This window comes from Balaenoptera borealis, assembly GCF_965194805.1.
Source record: "Balaenoptera borealis genome assembly, chromosome: 4".
Classification (NCBI taxonomy): domain Eukaryota; kingdom Metazoa; phylum Chordata; class Mammalia; order Artiodactyla; family Balaenopteridae; genus Balaenoptera; species Balaenoptera borealis.
In genome coordinates, this window is record NC_138861.1 from 149174330 (window position 1) to 149191967 (window position 17638).

The following is a 17638-nucleotide window of genomic DNA, read 5'->3' on the forward strand; positions in this document are numbered from 1 at the left end:
CCAGGCAGGGTGTCTGCTCTCTTTCCTCCCTGTCTGGGGAAGCCACGGGTTCCCAGAACTTCCTCAGCCCCTAAGGTCTCTGCAGAGTGTCCCTGGTGACAAGGGGTTGGCTGCGGTTCCCTGGCTGTTCCCCATAAGTGTCGCAGGGGACGTTCCTTCTGGATCACCATAGTGATGACCAGAGACTCCAGGTGGTCACAGTGGGACGTGTGCCCACAGACCAGCCTGGGGCAGACCTCGGGCACTCCTGGACTGGGCCCTGCTTGATGCCCAGCTCCTGCATGACCTTCCGGGGCTGGCCTCTTGGACCACGGTGGTGGTGGGAGCCTGTGGCCCTGAGGCCGCTCCCCCACCCCCAGCCTCACAGCTGGCACCCCCGGCCCTTTGCAGAGGCTGTGATTAGCCCCGTGTTAGAGACCCAGGGCCACACAGCACGAGGCAGACTCGCGCACCCACCATCCCACCCCCACTGTGAGTCCTTCTCCAGAGGACCCTGGGTGGTGGTACTGTTTTCCCATTTTAAAGACAAGTAAACTGAGGTCCTGGGAGGTTACATTCTCCTGCCTAGACAGCAGGGGAGTGATGCCCAAAGGCCCTCAGCCTGAGCTGTCTGACCTCTCCTGACTTCCCAGCCCCACCCTGGGAGCCCTCCCCACGGCAGGGCCTCCCCTCCCTGCCACCAGCCCAGGGCCCATCGAGGGCAGGTGCACCCAGCTAGGGCCTCATGTGCCCCCACCCCCAACCCAGTAGCAGGTGCTCACCTGACTTCACAGACAGGGGCCTGACCTCCTCAGAGCCAGGCCCTCTTCCAGGCTCCTGGTTGATTTTCCTGGGCGCTGGCCCTGGGGCCAGGATGGGGGCCCGGGAGGCAGAAGCCCTTGCCCGGGGGGGAGGGAGGCCGGCACTTCTCAGATGCTGTGGTCAGCAGCTCTGTGGGGAGTGGGCCCTGAGGCCAGAATCTGCGAGAAATGCCCCACCCGGGTACAGGCAGGGCTGCGGGGTGTGTGTGCGGTGGACAAGCACCGCGCCGCGCCGGGAAGGTGGCGGGAAGGTGGCGGGAAGGTGGGGAGGCGGGGAGCCCTGAGGGTTCCAGTTCCGCAGGGGTCGCAGGCAGCAGAACCAGGTTGGAACTTATAGGTGGCAGGCGCCGGGTGGGGCTGCCCAAGGCTGGGGAGGCGGAGTCCTCGGGCACTATGGGCCCCGTGTGTGGGGCGGCTGGGGTCTTCGTGGACTTACAGACGGTAGAGTCACGCCTCTTGCCAGGCCGTGCTTCCGCCCCCATGAAGCCCTCCCTGCTGCCTGGTGACTGTCCCCAGCTGGCATAGGCGCTGATGGGATTCTGATGACACGATACTTGCTTCTGTCTCCCCAGATGGGAGCCCTGATGGGCCTGGGCAGGGCAGGAGCCTGTGGGCTCGGACGGAGGTGGGCAGGAGACAGTCTGGAGAACACAAAGGATGCTTGTTCCCTCCTACCGGCTCATCTCACGGGACATCAGTGGTCGTGCTGCTTAACTAGAGGAAACGGGAAATGAGCTAGTTTTCAGTGTCTTGTTTACATTTAGTATTTGGAACCAAACTGCAGTCTTTGCTGTCCTTCAGTGATCTCCCCGGGGGCCCTCAGAGGTCCTGCTGACCTCATGGAATGGGAACAGCAGCCGTGAGGGCCCCAGGGAGGGGAGGCAGGGGGGTGGGCTGCACCCCGAGTGCCACGGGATCCCACAGTGCGGATCTGTGTGTGACGGTGCCTTGTTAAAACGCTGTGTTGTTGTTTTGGCTGTGGACTCACTGCTCTATTTCCTTAATCTCCAGTCTTGTGGGAATCCAGTGGGAAAGTACTGCAGCTTCCGGAGCATTTGTCCTAGGCCAGGCACGTCCGCTTTCAACGCACTGTCCCTAGTCCTTGCCATGTGGGTGTAATTATTCCCATGTTATAGAAGAAAATGATGAGGCCCGAAACCATCCCTCGAGGGACGACGTGTGAATGAGACCCCGGTGTGCACGAGTGCAGCATGCGGAGACCGCTGCTGTTCCCATGGTCACGGGAGCCTGAGCGTGTGTGCTCTCGTGTCACACTCGTCCCCACACCCACACGTGCCCCGACGGCTGTGCAGGCCTCCACCCTTAGGGGCCTGCCCACTCTCTCTCTGTGTGCATGTCTCTGTCCTGGCCCCCACCCCGTGGCCACAGGGACTGACCAGTGAGGACCAGGCTCCTTCCCTGGGCCTCCCAGGGGGCTGGTGGGGGACCCCAGTGGTGCAGGCCCCTGGCTGCCCTCCCCTCCCCAGGACAGATGGCACCCAGGAGGCCGCGCTGGCCCGCGGGGAGGAGATGTCTTCTGAGGGCACAGCCCTGCTCGGTAAGTGGATGGTCCAGCCTGACAAGCTACAGTGTTTTCCCATAACGACGGTCTCTCTTTAGCATGTAACACACCTGGGATTTCATTTAAAGTCCTTTCCGGGACTTCCCTGGCGGTCCAGTGGTTAAGACTCCACACTTCCATGGCAGGGGGCGCAGGTTCGATCCCTGGTCAGGGAACTAAGATCGCGCAAGCCACACAGAGTGGGCACCCCCCGCCAGAAAAAACCTTTTCACTTTTAAAACATGACGGGATTCATTTTTAAAGGAATGCACAGATAATATACAAATAAATTATATCTTCTAAAAATATGAGCTCTAGCGCAACGTGTTCTAGAAATGGGTTTGAAAACCACCGCAGAACCAGGTCTGGTCACAGGTAGGCGGGGCTGGAATATGTGAACTCGAGGTTGCAGCTGGTCCTCAAATGAGATGAAAGTCAGGGCTTATCTGGGCACAATACGTACTGGGCCGCTCTTAGGGATGGTGAGCCCTCGGGGTTGTCCTCGTGAGCCCCGTGGCCTCTGCTCGGAACTTCGGGGAAGATGCAGCTGTGATCTTCTGGGAGGCTGTCATCACGGTTCTGGGCGGCCCCCACCCCCCTGCCAGTTCGGGGCCCACTGGCTGAGGGGAGACTCGGGCGGAGAAGGGCCGTCTCACTGCCAGAGACCCCTGAAGGTGCCCCGTCTGTGAATTACGTGGTCGGTGTGCCCGCTGCTTTGGACACTTCCGTCACTCAGGCCCCCTTGCTGTGGCCTCACACTCCCCCACCAGCACTCGGGCGCCGAGGCGTCCGCGATGGGCCCACCCTTCAGACGTGGTCGTCCTTGTCCTCACTGCACCCACCCGCGATTATTTTACTGCCCGTTCTGGGCCTGAGCAGCAGGGTCTGGGCCATGTCACCCCCTGGGTCGCCCAGCGGGTGAGAGATGGACTCGGGACTGGACCACAGCCTCCCCTCTGGACTGGTGTCCTGTGGTCCCATACGGAGCACTACAGACTGGACGGCTTCAACAGCAGAGATGTACAGTCTCCCAGTCCTGGAGGCCGGAAGTCAGGCTGCGGGCTGGGCAGCAGCCCCGCTGGAAGCTCTTGGGGATGGTCCTTCGTCACCTCTTCCGGCTCCTGGCGGCTCCGGGTGTTCCTGGGCTCGTGGCTGCCTCACCCCAGTCTCTTCGTCATGCTCGCGTAGCTGTCTCCCTGATTCTGTCTTCTCCCCTTTCCCTTGTGAGGACGCTTGTCATTGGGTTTAGGGCCACCCAGGTAATTCAGGATATTCTCGTTTCAAGATCCTTAATTTCCTGACATCTGCAAAGGCCTTTTTTCCAAATAAGGTCACGGTCACAGGTCTGGGGATTTGATGTGGACATGTCTTTTGTGGGGGGGGCCCTCGCGAGGAGTCATTCCGTCAGACACTTTCTGGATGCAGCAGGAGAGGAGGAGGACGCAGAGACAGAAACCTCCAAAACTGTGAGGTTTCAGGAGCCCCTGCGGGTTGATTTGTTCCCGAATCCGTCTGGCACTCGACCACAGGAGAAAGCCTTTATTCCCACAGACAGCCCGCACCTAGTTTTCCTCTGTGTCTAATGAATTTGTGCCGTGTGTTCAGTGGATACAGATTGGGAGGCTCGCGGGGTGGGGGGTGGGATGTCTTTGATGCTGGGCGCAGAGCAGTGAACAGAACAGACAGAAGTCGCTGCGCAGCCGGCCCCGCGTTCTCCGGAGTGAGACCGCTAGTCGGCACACGCGTGCTGCGTCGGGGAGACAAGCGCCCCAGGAGCAATAACGCGGGGTGGGGGAAGGAAGTGGAGGTTCTGTTGGTGGCCAAGGAAAGCGTCTCTGTTAGAGGATGTTGGAACGGATATCAAAAGAATGGGGGCCTCTGGGGGCGTCCAGACAAATGCATTCTGGGCCTAGCGATGTCCGTGCAACGCCCTGTGGCCGTAGTGCGCTTGTCGTGTCTGTGACAGCAAGGAGCACGGCTGGGAGGCGCCTACAAGCAGAGAGTGGGAGAGGAGGTTGACAGAGAGAGGGCCAGAGCACGCCGGGCCCTTCGAGCCTCAGGAAGGCTTTCTGGCTTTTACTCCAAGTAACCTGGGAAGCAGGGAGTGAGACGTGTCTGCAGAGGAGGGATATGGTCTGAATTTTGTTTGAGAAGATTTTCTGTCCAGGGCCTGCGGGGTCTTGGTAGGAGCTGCAGCTCCTGTGGCGGCCCCTGACAGGGTCAGGGGAGTTGTGCCTGGCGGGTCCTGGGTGCTGGGCTCCCCGCCAGGGGCCGCCCCATGTGCACACCGCACCAGGAGGGGCTCTGTAGCAGCCCTGGGGCCTGGCCTCTGAACAGCCCCCCCCCCCGGCATTCAGTCCAGGTCTGTGGTCAGCAGTGGAGCCCCAGGCTGCCTGGGCCTTCCCCACCCTCAAGCCCTGCTCAGAGGTGAACACGCCCGCACCCCCAGAGTCCCCAGGCTGCCTGGACCCCCAGAAGCCCTCATCAGCCTCCTGCCTCGGCGGGGGTGGGGACAGGCCCCGGCAGATGTGACGCGTGTGGAGACCGGGCGTCTCCCTGTGGGTGTGAGCACCCCTGTGTGTTTAGCTTGTGTGGTGGCCACTAGAGGCCTGTGCCTGCCCTTGGTCAGCAGCGGGGGAGGCTCTGAGGCCAGCCCCTGTCCCCCAGCACCACCCTGCAGTGCCCTGAGAGGGCGTCTGTCACTGGGCAGTGTACGTGGCTGCCCCTGCCATGGGGGACCCATCGCTTATTGTCCACTTGCACAGGCTCTTCTCAAGCTGACCAAGAGTGTCAGGCACAGGTGCTGGGTGGCGGCCACACTTCCTCCTGCTGCTCCACAGGACCTGGGCCCTGGTGTGGCGACCTGCACAGACTCAGGTGAGCCCCGGGGATGCCCCGAGCCTCCCAAGACAGGAGCTGTTACTGGACGTACCCGCCAGGTCAGTCTTCTCTGCACCAAAGTGGTTTCATTTTGCTATCAGTCCTGACTCAGGGTGCCAGCCTCCACTTGGTCACTCAGTTACAACATCTGCCCAGTTGTATTAGTCAGCTATGCTGCGTAACAAATTACCACACACTTAGTGGCTTCTAACAGCACCCATTCATTATCTCAGTGTTGGTGGGTCAGGTGTCTGGTGTGGTGAGATGGGTTCTTGGCTCAGAGTGTCACCAGCCAGGCATAGGCCAGGCTGCATTCCCATCTAGAGCTGTCAGTGTTTCTGTTGGCCGTCCCTTGGTGAGAAGAGACTGAAACAGCCCCTTTGGGTTGTTTCCTGGGTCGGCACCAGCCCTCCTGGTCCCAGTCATTTCTTCTTGTTCTCTTGTTCTCTCTGTGGACCTGAGCCATGTGCTGTGGTCTCACTGGGGAGAGGGGTTTATCCTTCCTCCCACTCCCTCCCGGCCTGTGCTCACCCCAAGGGGACGTTGCACTGGAGTAAGGGTTGTCTTCCTTCCCAACGCAGAGTCATTCATTAAAACCACTAGAAAAAAGACTTTGCAAATGGCTGGAGAGTAGAGGAAGCAGGAAGATCTGGTCTGTTCACAATAAATTAGCATATTTGCTGCCCCAAAGATATTTGTGCTGACACCCCCTGGGCAGCCTGGGCCTGTCAGCTTTGTGCCATCACGTTTGTATTCGTTTGTAGGGTTGCTGTAACAAAGTACTACAAACTGGGGGTAAACCATAAAAATTGATTGTCTCAGTTCTGGAGGCCAGAAGTCCTGGATCAGGGTGTCAGCAGGGTGGTTCCTTTTGAGGCCATGAGGGAAGATCTGTTCAGGCCTCTGCCCTCTCACTTCTGATGGATGCCGGCAATCCTTGGGGCCCCTTGGCTTGTAGATGCTAAGCTCTGATCTCTGCCTTTTCTTTACATGTCATTCTCCCTCTGTGTGCACCTGTGTCCAAATTTCTCATTTTTAGAAGGACACCAGTCATATTGGATTAAGACCCACCCTAATGACCTCATCTTAACTAATTACATCTGCAGTGACTCTATATCCCAATAAAGCCACTTTCTGAGGTACTGGGGGTTAGCACTTCAACATATGAATTTGGGGAGACACAATTCAACCCATATCAGCACACACATACCTCCCTGCTAAATCCTCACCATACTAGGATGAATGGATGGATGGATGGATGGATGGATGGATTTTGTAAGGAGGAGCTAACAGGGCCCAAGCTGGCTCATTAGAATTGGTATGTGGTTGTGCAAATGTCCAAACTTTCCATTTCCCCACATCCAAGCATAAACCTTGCTTCTGGATTCCATCAGTCCCTCTTGTTCCTCCTTGTTTTTCTCTTACTTAGGCCTTTACAAAGGGTTTCAAAGGCTCACAGATTCATCCATGTGATGTCATAGCCAGAAACAACTTGTAATGCTATTAGTTTTTCCAAGTTGTGTTATCTCTTATTTCACAGACCCCTAGAACTTCAAAATGACAAAGTCCTTTTCCTGTCAAAAGGCCATTTTTTCTACTCTGACCATGGAATCAGATGCTTCTCCACGTGTGCCTTTCGAGGGTGCCCTTTGGAAAGTTTGCCACTATGCTGGGCCCTGACATGGACTGTGGCCAAAGACACAGGCTGGACAAAACCTTTGGTATTAATGTAACTTTAGAATTGCATTGTCTTTTGCTACTAGAAAATTGACACTTCCTAGTAATTCAAACCTAAGTGGAGTTGTTACGGGGAATATGTGCTGCCTTCAATAAAAGAGAGTGGCAGGAAACAGAATCCAGTTGGCCGTCGGTCACAGCAGGTGCAGGACTTTTTGACATCCAGGTGACCATGCGGATTTGAAGTTGAGTGCCTGGTTAGATACGGCTGGTGACAGGAGCTCAGACTGCTTGGTGAGACAGAGGAAGCCCTTGGCAGGTGGGCGCCCCTCACGCCTTCACCCTAGCCTCTCTCGCTCACTTTCCCCCTGCGTCTCAAGTTCCGGCCATGTCTCACCCTCACTGTTCCTGCCCTCACCATAGACCGGGACCACTGGGCGCCAGCCGGCCTCTCAGCTCTGTCTTGTTAAAGCGTGTGGCCCCCCGCTAGACTGGGCTCTTGGGGGCCACACACGGTCTGATTCATCCTTGGGCCCCTCGTCCATGTCCCCAGCCTGCTGTGTGGCAGCTGCCCAGGGAGGACCAGCGCCCTTCCAAAAGGGTGGCCCTGGGCAGTGTTCCTGGGGCCCCCGGTGCCCAAACAATGCCCATCTATGTGGCCCCTAGGACTGGGCTGACCCGGCCGGGCCCCAAGCTCAGGCCCCAGGTGACATCCCCGGCCCCACCCCCAGTGTTCTGTTCTTTTGTTCCCGGTGGCCCTTCCAAGCCCAGCTGGGTTGCCCGCGGGCAGCACCTTGTTGGTTCTTCTGCCTAGGACCAGGCTCTTTATGGAGCCTCTGGCTCTCTTTCCATCCACACCCGCCCCCAACACACACACGCAGACACACACACACACACACACACACACACGCCCCACTCTGCAGAGCAGCAGGAGAGGGCTTGAGGGCTTGGGGCTGAGACCATGGCTGCGATCTGACCCACCCACCACCTGTGGGCCAGCCTCGGTCTCAGTCTGCTGGGAGGGTTCATTGCTCTTTTAAGGCACAACATGAGCCTCAGGCTTCGTAGCTCTCAACGCTCAGCTGACAGTCAGGGCCCTTCCCCTGGTTTCTCGCAGGCTAGCTGCCTGCCAGCCGCAGCACCTTGTCCAGAAAGGCTTCCCCGCTTCCAGGGCTTTATCTGAGGGGCAGGGGCTGCGGGGCTGAGCCCCAGAGCATGCCTTCCCTCCACTAAGAAACAAACTCTGTGCCTCAGGAGGGCTGCAGTGGCTCCTGCTGTAGGCGCTGCCTCTCCTCAGCCTAACAGTTATTCTTCTGGTCATAGAAGTAATACTCAATCTTAGAAGATGCTCAGAAAATAATCCATAGTCCTACTATTCAAATAAATGTAATGTTAATGCTTTGCCTTGACTGTATTTCCCCAAATCTCACTTATGTACATATGATAGCTCTAATTTTTAAAATGCTACCTTTTTATTTAATATTTTAGCATTTCCAGCGTCATTAACTGTCCTTCGTGGAAACTGTATGACTGTGAGCTAATTTACTGAATCAACCCACTATTGACGGGCATTTAGCTTGAGCTCTTTCTTGAATATGAGTTCGCTAGATGATTACAAGGAAAACATCCTTTTATTCTTTTTAAAGTGTACAATTCAGTGGTTTTTAACATATTCACAGAGTTGTGCAACTGCCACCAGTATCTAATCTCAACATTTTCATCACCCCATACAGAAACCCCAAACATTCTCCCCTCCCTTCAGCCACTGGCAACCATTAATCTACTTTCTGTCTCTTGGGTTTGCCTAGACTTTTCTAGACTTTTCAAAGAAATGGAATCATACAATAAGTGACCTTTGTAACTGGTTTCTGTCACATAGCCTAATGCTTTCGAGGTTCATCCACGCTGTAGCACCTATCAATACTTTCTATGGCCAAAAATTAATCCCGTTGTGTGGCTAGACCACATTTTGTTTATCCGTTTATCAGTTGACTGACATTTGGGTTGCTTCCATTGTTCGGCTAGTATGTATGAACATTCACGTACAAATTTTTGTGTGAATCTATGTTTCAGTTCTCTTGGGTAGATACTTTGAAGTGGAATTGCTGGGTCATACGGCACGAGGAACTGCTGAACTGTTTTCCAGAGTTCGGTAGCATTTCAGATTCTCACCAGGAATGTACAGGGGTTCCAATTTCTCCATATCTTCACCCACACTTGTTATGTTCTGTTTTCTTTTTAAACTCTTATAGTTATCGTAATGGATATAAAATAGCACATTATCCTTTTAATTTGCATTTCCTAAATGACTAATGATGGCATCTTTTCATGTGTTTACTGGCCATTTGTATATCTTCTTTGGAAAAATGTCTTTTCCAATCCTTTGTCCATTCTTTTGTTGGGTTATTTATTTTTTTATTGTTGAGTTGCAAGAGTTTTCTGTATTCCAGATACTATACCCTTGACAGATACATGATTTGGAAAAATTCTCTCGCATTCTGTGGGGTTTTTCACTTTCTTGAAGGTATCTTTTGAAGCACAGAAGTTTTTAATTTTAATTTTTGTGTGAATATGTGTTTCAGTTCTCTTGGGTAGATACCTCAGAGTGGAGTTGCTGTGTCATACTGCCTGAGGAACTACTGAATAAGATATTTGGTTTTGGTTGCTCTGTTTTTGGTTTCACACCTAAGAAACTGTTGCCTAATCCAAGACCACAAAGATTCCTGTTCTTTTCTAAGAACTTTTAAGAATTCTTTTAAAGAATTTAAAATTCTTTCTAAGTTTAAGAATTTTAGAATAGATACAGGACTTTGATCTATTTGAGTCAATTTTTGTATATGGTATAAGGTAAGGTCTAACTTCATTCTTTTGTGTGTGGAAATGCAGTTCTCCCAGAAAAAAAAAAATTTATTGAAGTATAATTGATTTACAATATTGTATTAGTTTCAGGTTGTACGACATAGAAATTCAATATTTTTATAGATTATACTCCATTTAAAGTTATTCTAAAATACTGGCTGTATTCGCTGTGCTGTTACAATATGTCCTTGTAGCTTATTTATTTTATACTTAATAGTTTGTACCTCTTAATCCCCTACCCCTATCATGCCCCTCCCTCCTTCTCTCTCCCCAGTGGTGACCACTAGTGTGTTCTCTATATCCGTGAGTCTCCTTCTGTTTTGTTATATTCATTTGTTTACTTTTTAGATTTCTGCACGTAAGTGATAACATACAGTGTTTGTCTTTCTCTGTCTGACTAATTTCACTTAGCATAATACCGTCCACGTGCATCCATGTTGTTGGAATTGACAAATTTTCATTCTTTTTTCTGGCTAAGTAATATTCCATTGTATGTATATACCACATCTTCTTTATCCCTTCATCTGTTGATTGACATTTAGGTTGCTTCCATGTCTCGGCTATTGTGAATAATGCTGCTGTGGACATTGGGGTGCATGTATCTTTTCTGTTTTCGTTTTCTTTAGATATATACCTAGGAGTGGAATTGCTGGATCATATGGTAGTTCTATTCTTAGTTTTTTGAGGGACCTTCCATACTGTTTTCCAAAGTGGCTGCACCAATTTACATTCCTACCAACAGTGTGGGAGGGTTCCCTTTTGTCGACATCCTCAGCAACACTTGTTATTTTTGGTCTTTTTGATGATGGTCATTTGATGGGTGGGAGGTAATATCTCGTGGTTTCGATTTGCATTTCTCTGATGATTAGCAAAGTTGAGCATCTTTTCATGTGCTTGTCATCTGTATGTATTCTTTGGAAAAATGTCTATTCAGGTCTTCTGCCCATTTTTTAATCTGTTTTTTTTTTAAATTGAGTTGTATGAGCTGTTTATATATTTTGGATATTAACCCCTTGTTGGTCTTATCTTTTTCAAATATTTTCTCCCATTCAGTAGGTTATCTTTTCATTTGGTCGATGGTTTCCTTTGCTGTTGCAAAAGCTTTTAAGTTTAATTAGGTCCCATTTGTTTATTTTTGCTTTTGTTTCCTTTGCCTTGGGAGACAGATCCAAAAAAAATATTGCTATGGCTTATGTCAGAAAGTGTTCTGCCGGTGTCTTCTTCTACGAGTTTTATAGTTTCCAGTCTTCCATTTAGGTCTTTAATTCATTTTGAATTTATTTTTATATGTGGTATGAAAAAACGTTCTAATTTCATCCCTTTACATGCAGCTTCCAGTTTTCCCAGCAGCACTTATTGGAGAGACGGTCTTTCTCTATCTCAGCACCATCTTTTGAAAAGACCCTTCTTTCCTCGTTGGATGATCTTGGCACCCCTTTTGAAAATCAGTTGCCCACAAATGTGTGGGTTTATTTCTGGACTCGCAATTCTCTTCCATCGTCATGTGTCCTATGCCAGTGCCTCAGTCTTATTTACCGGCGTTTCATACTAAAGTCCACGTCATGAGTGTGAGTCCTCCAACTTGTTTGTTTCTTTTTCAAGATTGTTTTGGCTGTTCTGAGTCCTTGCATTTCCATATGAATTTTAGGATCAGCTTGTCAACTTCTGCATGGAAAAAGAAAAGGCGGCTGATATTTTGATACAGATTGCATTGAACTTATTGACCAATTTGGGGAGTATTGCCATCTTAACAATATTAAGTCCTCAACCATGAACATAGGATGTCTTTCCATTTATTTAGGTCTAATTTATTTCAGTGACGTTTTGTAGTTTTCCGTGTGTAACTCTTGCACTTTTTTGTTAAGTTTATTCCAAATATTTAAATCTTTTTGATGCTATTGCAAATAGGGTTGTTTCTTAATTTCATTTTCAGTTTGTTTATTGCTACTATATCTTAATATAATTGGGTCTTTAACAGTAACTGCTTTATTGATATATAGTATATATACCATTCAGTTCACCCTTTAAAAGTGTATAATTTTTGCTGTACACCTGAAACTAATACAACATTGTAAATCAACTATACTTCAATTTTTTAATTATTAAAAATATGTACTATAAAAGTGTATAATTTAATGGTTTTTAGCATGTATTCACTCTTAACCTGTTGTATTGATGCCAAATCCATCAGCTCTCTTCGCTACTTAGACTTTTCAGTTCCCTTTCTTCTGCTCTCCCCTGTCCTAAATCTTTTTTTTTCCCTACTTTTTAATTTTGGCAAAATACATATAACATAAAATTTACTATTTTAACCATATTTAAGTGTACAATTCAGTGGCATTGTACACATTCACAATGTGGTATAACTATCACCACTCTCTATTTCCAGAACTTTTCATCATCCCAAACTGAAACTCTGTACCCATTAAAGCCCCCTTCCCCAGCACCCGGCACCCACCATCTGCTTTCTGTCTCTGTGAATGTGACTCCTCCAGGGACCTCACGTAAGTGGAGTCACACAGTGTTTGTCCTTTTGTGACCGGCTGCTGTCACTGGGCATAATGTCCTACAGGTTCATCCACATGGTAGTTGGTGTCAGAATTTTCTTCCTTTTTAAGGCTGGATAATATTCCATTGTATGGAGGGACCACATTTTGGTTATCCATCATCTGTTGATGGGCACTTGGGTTGTTTCCCCTTTGGGCTCTTGTGAATAACGCTGCTGCGAACATTGTGTATAAGTATTTGCTTGGGCTCCCGCTTTCCAATCTTTGGGTGAGGCTGTGAACTGAGACTGGGGGTGTTGATGGAAGTTGACACCCTGGACACTGATGTTCCATCCCCTTTCCTTACTCAGCTCCCAGGGCAGGGGCCGCCAAGTCCACACGCCCCAGGCAGAAAGTCAGGGGCTTCGTCTCTGGAAACCTGGCAGGTGGTCTGGGAGGGCAGAGCTGTAGATCATCACGAGGGTCCCAGTGGAGCAGCGCGCCCAGCCTCGCCCTCAGCCTCCCATCACTCCTCCACGTTCTGGTGAAATATTACTTATAAGGGCACTTCCCTGGTGGCGCAGTGGTTGGGAATCCACCTGCCAATGCAGGGGACATGGGTTCGAGCCCTGGTCCGGGAGGATCCCACGTGGCGCGGAGCAGCTGGGCCCGTGCGCCACGGCTGCTGAGCCTGCGCTCTGGGACCCGCGAGCCGCAACTGCTGAGCCCGCGTGCCACAGCTGCTGGGGCCCGTGCGCCTGGAGCTCGTGCTCTGCAACAGGAGAGGCCGCTGCGGTGAGGGGCCCACATGCAGCAACGAAGACCCAATGCAGCCAAAAATAAATAAATAAAATACATTTTTTAAAAAAAGAAATATTATTTATAAACCAATGTTGACCTCTCTAGAGTGTGCCAGTCAGACGCGCACTCGTGCATCCCCACTTGGCTGAGCAGGGGGAGCCCGTGAAGCCAGTCTGGGGCCCCTTCCAGCCCCAGCGCCGCCTGCACTGAATTCTCGGCGCGTCACATCTCCGAGCTTCCTGATGGTTTGACACCAAGGGACGTTACCTTAAGCGAGACATCGGGCGGCTGTGCGTATCTCTCTGCCGTGTCGGCGAGGGTCGTCCACGTCCACAAGGGGCCAGGGCTGCTCACCCCCCACAATCAGGCGGGCCACGGCATGACAAGATGACAGTGGATTCTCCTCCTCCGTCACTGGTGGATTTTACTGGGACTTCCAGAACCGCCCTGAAGATTCTGCCACATCTGCAGTTGCACAGGGCAGGGTCTTGGGTGTGTGCCGACCACGGCCCCTGGGCTGAGGAGTGTGCCAGCTTCACTGAGATGGTGCCAGAGCGTCTCCCCAAAGTCATCCACCAATTTACACTCCCACCAGTGATGTGAGGACGCCCGCTCTTCCACCCATGCCAGGAGGCCACGCCAGGGCCTCTCTCTGACAGGGGTCTCCGTGCATTTGAGGCAGGCCTCTGGCATGAAAAAACCCAACCCCCCCACAGAAAAGCAGAAACAGAGATAGTGCAGGCCACCGAAGGCAACTTTTACAAAATTATAATGAGGGACCTCCCTGGTGGTCCAGTGGTTAAGACTCCGCGCTTCCACTGCAGGGGGCACGGGTTCGATCCCTGGTCGGGGAACTAAGATCCTGCGTGCCTCGCAGCGCGGCCAAAAAAAAAAAATCAAAAAAAAATTATAATTAATGTTTCTAGATAGATAAAATATTTCACATCCATGAAACAACAGAGAGAGCAGGAAATTAAAAACGTGGTAGCAAAAATGTCAAGGGGAAAATCGGAGAAAAAAAAAAAAAAAATGGAGGAAATTTCCCAGAAAGTGGGACAAAACGGCAGAAATAGAAGATGGGAGATAAATGATTTAATTACAGGACGGTCAGTGGACGCCCTAACAGTCTAGGCTCAACTGCGGCCACTACTTAGGGCGCAGGGTGACCCCTGAACAGCAGAGGTAGCAACAACACCTGCAGCAGGAGCCCTGGGCCGTGGGAAGGGAAGTGCGTGGTGGGGACGAAGGACGGGTCTTAGTAAAAGAGCACCACGACCTGGGGGCTGGCTCTAAATAGCAGAAATCTCTTTTCTCACAGGCGGGAGGCCAGAAATCTGAAATCTGACAGGGCTGCCCCCGCTCTGGAGGCTCTGGGGGAGGGTCCTTCCTGCCTCTTCCAGCTTCTGGTGGCTCCAGGCACCCCCAGGCTGTGGCCACATCACCCTGATCTCTGTATCGTGGTCACTTCGCCTCCTCCCCTCCCCCGTGTGTCTGTGTCTCCTCTTCCGTCTCCCACAAAGACATCTGTCCTTAGATTAGGGCCACCAGATAATCCATGATGTCTCGTCTCAAGATCCTTACCTTGATTGCAGCTGCAAAGACTTTTCTTCCAAACAGGTCCTGCTGGCAGGTCCAGGGGTTAGGGTGTGGACACATCTTTTGGGGGCCCGTCAGCCCACTGCAGAGGGTGTGAGTAGGGGCGGTGACTCTCCCACGGGAGGGACTCAGCACGTGGCATTAGCCCCAGTGCGCTCCCGCAACGAGGGGGCCTCCGGGCAGAGCTTTCGCCTTCCGTCGCCTCCTCCACCCACGCTCCTGTGTTTCCTTCTCTGCACAGCGGCTCCGCGGCGGGATCCTGCTCCTCAGACGAGATGGGGCCGGACGCAGGCCCCGTGGCCATCAGAGAGAAGATCCGGTCCCGGTTCCACGGCAGCCACGACCTGATCCACCGCCTGTTTGTCTGCATTTCAGGTGCCACTTCTGGGCCTGGGGCGGGGCGTGGGCTTGGGGACACACGGGGCGGGGGGCCGCGCTTTAGGGGAGCGGCTGGCCCGGGTGCGGGAGGTTCCCCACTGATGCTGGGTTGTGGGGGGCCGGCCCTGCCTGGGGCCTTCCCCACCGCGTCACTTTGTCCTTCGCCCGCGAGCCCCGCCGTGAGCCTGGCCCGGTAAAGAGGCGGGCGTCGTGCTTCGCCAGGCCCTCCCGTGGAGGGTGGGGGACCCCATTCTGGTCCCAGTGGCCCCTTGCCGCCCACACCGGGAGACTCTGTTCAATTCGTAGGTCAGAGTTCATCGTGCGTCCTGCCCCGACTGATGTTGCCTCCTTTCCTCTCTTGGGGTGGCAGGCGGGGACCATGACTTTTGTCTCCCTGGGGAGTTCAGTGAGGGGAGTGAGCACAAACGGGGTCTTCTTAGCAGCGCTTTCCCTAGTTTTGTGTGTTCTAAATAGCTGCCGCGTCCTCATGGTTTAAAAGTATGACAAGTGTGCGGTGAAGTCCGCCCTCCTGGCCTCCTGCCTGCCTTCCCGACACCTCCCCGGGGCGGCCGGGTGCAGACAGTGTCCGTCCCGCAGCCCAGCTCCCCTGGCCTGGAGCTTCCGCGGCGCTCCCGGGCCCCCGACTGGAGGGGCAGCCGCAGGGCAGCCTGTGGGCTGGCGGACGCTGCAGAGTCGGGGTCACGATCCCCCGGGGTCCCTCCGCACAGCCGCCAGCCAGGCCGGGTGGGAGCGCGAGGACCTCGGGGTGACTCTGAGCTCCGGTTCAGACATCTGCCGCAATCCTACACGGGTTTGTTCAGAGGTCTGGGGAACATCATGCCAGCTGGTGCTCAGCACGGCCGCTGGCACGCAAGGATGCGCCGGCCACGGTATCAGCGCAGCGGTGGGTCCCGGGGTGCCCACGTGCTGCTGGGATGTGCACGGCCACTCCCTGGCTTTGCTGTTAACGGCAGCCCCTCGTGCCCCTGGAGAGCTAGCAGCGCTCTTCGCTGAGAAGGGCCGAGTCCACCTGACTGGGGGACAGAGGAAACCTCTGCAGGTGAGGGTGGAGAAGCCTTGTCCTGCCAGGGAGCGGGGGCCGGCTGGCGGGGGGTGTCGAGGAGCCGGTGCTGGGCCCCCCGTCTGGGCAGGGTCCACCCTCGGCCCCCAGCCACGTGGAACCTCACTGCACCCCCGCAGTCGAGGTGGCTGTGGGGGGAAGGTGCTGCCATGTGGGTGGGCACAGTTGGGGGCTCTGGGGTCGTCCCTCAGTGAGGGGCCAGGATAAAAGCACGAAGGCGAATAACTGACCCCCGGGGGAGGGCTGCTGGGTAGTTTGCCCCCCTCCACCACCTTCCCTTGACTCCTGAGCTTTTGCTTCTGCCAAAGGAGCTGTCACGGGGGCGGGGCGGCCTCTTCTTGTGCCCACTCATCCGAGGACATGTTGGTCTCTGACCATGAGCCCTGGCTGGGTTCACCAGCTGCCAGCACCTAACCCCCCCCTCCTCCGGCATCCTCCCCTAGGCGTGGCCGACCAGCTGCAGACCAACTACGCCAGCGACCTCAGAAGTATTCTCAAGACCCTCTTCCAGGTCATGGCCACCAAGCCGGAAACGGACGACAAGGAAAAGCTAAAGAAGGGTGAGTGCCAGCTCGGGACAGGCTCTGAGGCCTAGGCTGACCGTCATGCCCCCGGAAGTGGGGGACCTGCGGAAATCTGCACCCCCAGGCCTGGCCCAGCACCGCCACCTGGCTTTTGTGGGCAGGGGGGCACACACCACAGGCCCCGGGTACCCCGAGAGGTGGGCTTCGGGACGCATGAGGGTCACAGCCCCACGTGCACACACCCTTGCGTGCAGCTCCTGCTCCCCTCCCTCTGCCCACGCCCCAGCCAGGCCACCCCACTTCCGACGGCCGACGAGCCTGGAGACGGGACCCGGAAGTGGTACGCTGTCACTTCTACCAAACTCCTGTCTGTCAGAGCAGCCAGAGGCCAGCCGAGAGCCAAGGAGGGGACATGGGTCCCCTGCTCGGGGGAGCGGCCGTCTGTGAGCTGCCTCACAGACTCACACACGCGTGCACACACACACGCACACAGAACAGAGTTACTTGGTGAGGGAGCAGGTGTCAGGCAGGGGATGCTAAGGCACAGGGAGCTTGGCCCCTTGCTCCCTGGAAGGAGGTGGCAGGGTCCCAGCGTGGGGAAGGGGCCCGAGCCCTGCTCGCCCACCCTCTGCTGGGCTGAGGCTCCCATTCTGGGCGAGCAACCTCCATCATAGGGGCTTCTGCTCAGGAACGTCTGGACACACGGGGCAGCTGGCCCAGCCCTGGAGGGCACGTCCTCGCCCACAGGGAGGAGAAGTCTGTACTGTGTGCCAACCCAGCTGTGCCCCCCAGGGTCTACACCACTGGACAACCCTGCCCCCATCTGCCAGGGAATTCTGGGCGGGGCTGCCTTCTTGCTCTGCAAGCAAGGAGGGTGGGCCCCGGGGCTAGGGGCCCACAGGCAGGACCAGCTGCACACCTGAGGGCACTCGGACGGAAAGGCCCCCTGCGGGGTCAGCACCCAGCCTGCGGGGACGGTGGGTGAGGGCTGCGGT

At 53.9% G+C, this 17638-nt stretch overlaps 1 protein-coding gene across 4 annotated transcripts in view; it reads left to right on the plus strand.

Annotated features, from left to right (window-relative positions):
* Nucleotides 1–17638, plus strand: part of ZFYVE28 (zinc finger FYVE-type containing 28) — a 114349-nt gene that overhangs the window by 92756 nt on the left and 3955 nt on the right. For all 4 annotated transcript variants that reach the window (XM_082390934.1, XM_082390929.1, XM_082390928.1 and 1 more), the window contains 2 exons: nucleotides 14902–15035; nucleotides 16563–16679. In XM_082390934.1, coding sequence (XP_082247060.1) covers nucleotides 14902–15035; nucleotides 16563–16679 — 251 coding nt within the window. The remainder of the gene's footprint in view (nucleotides 1–14901; nucleotides 15036–16562; nucleotides 16680–17638) is intronic.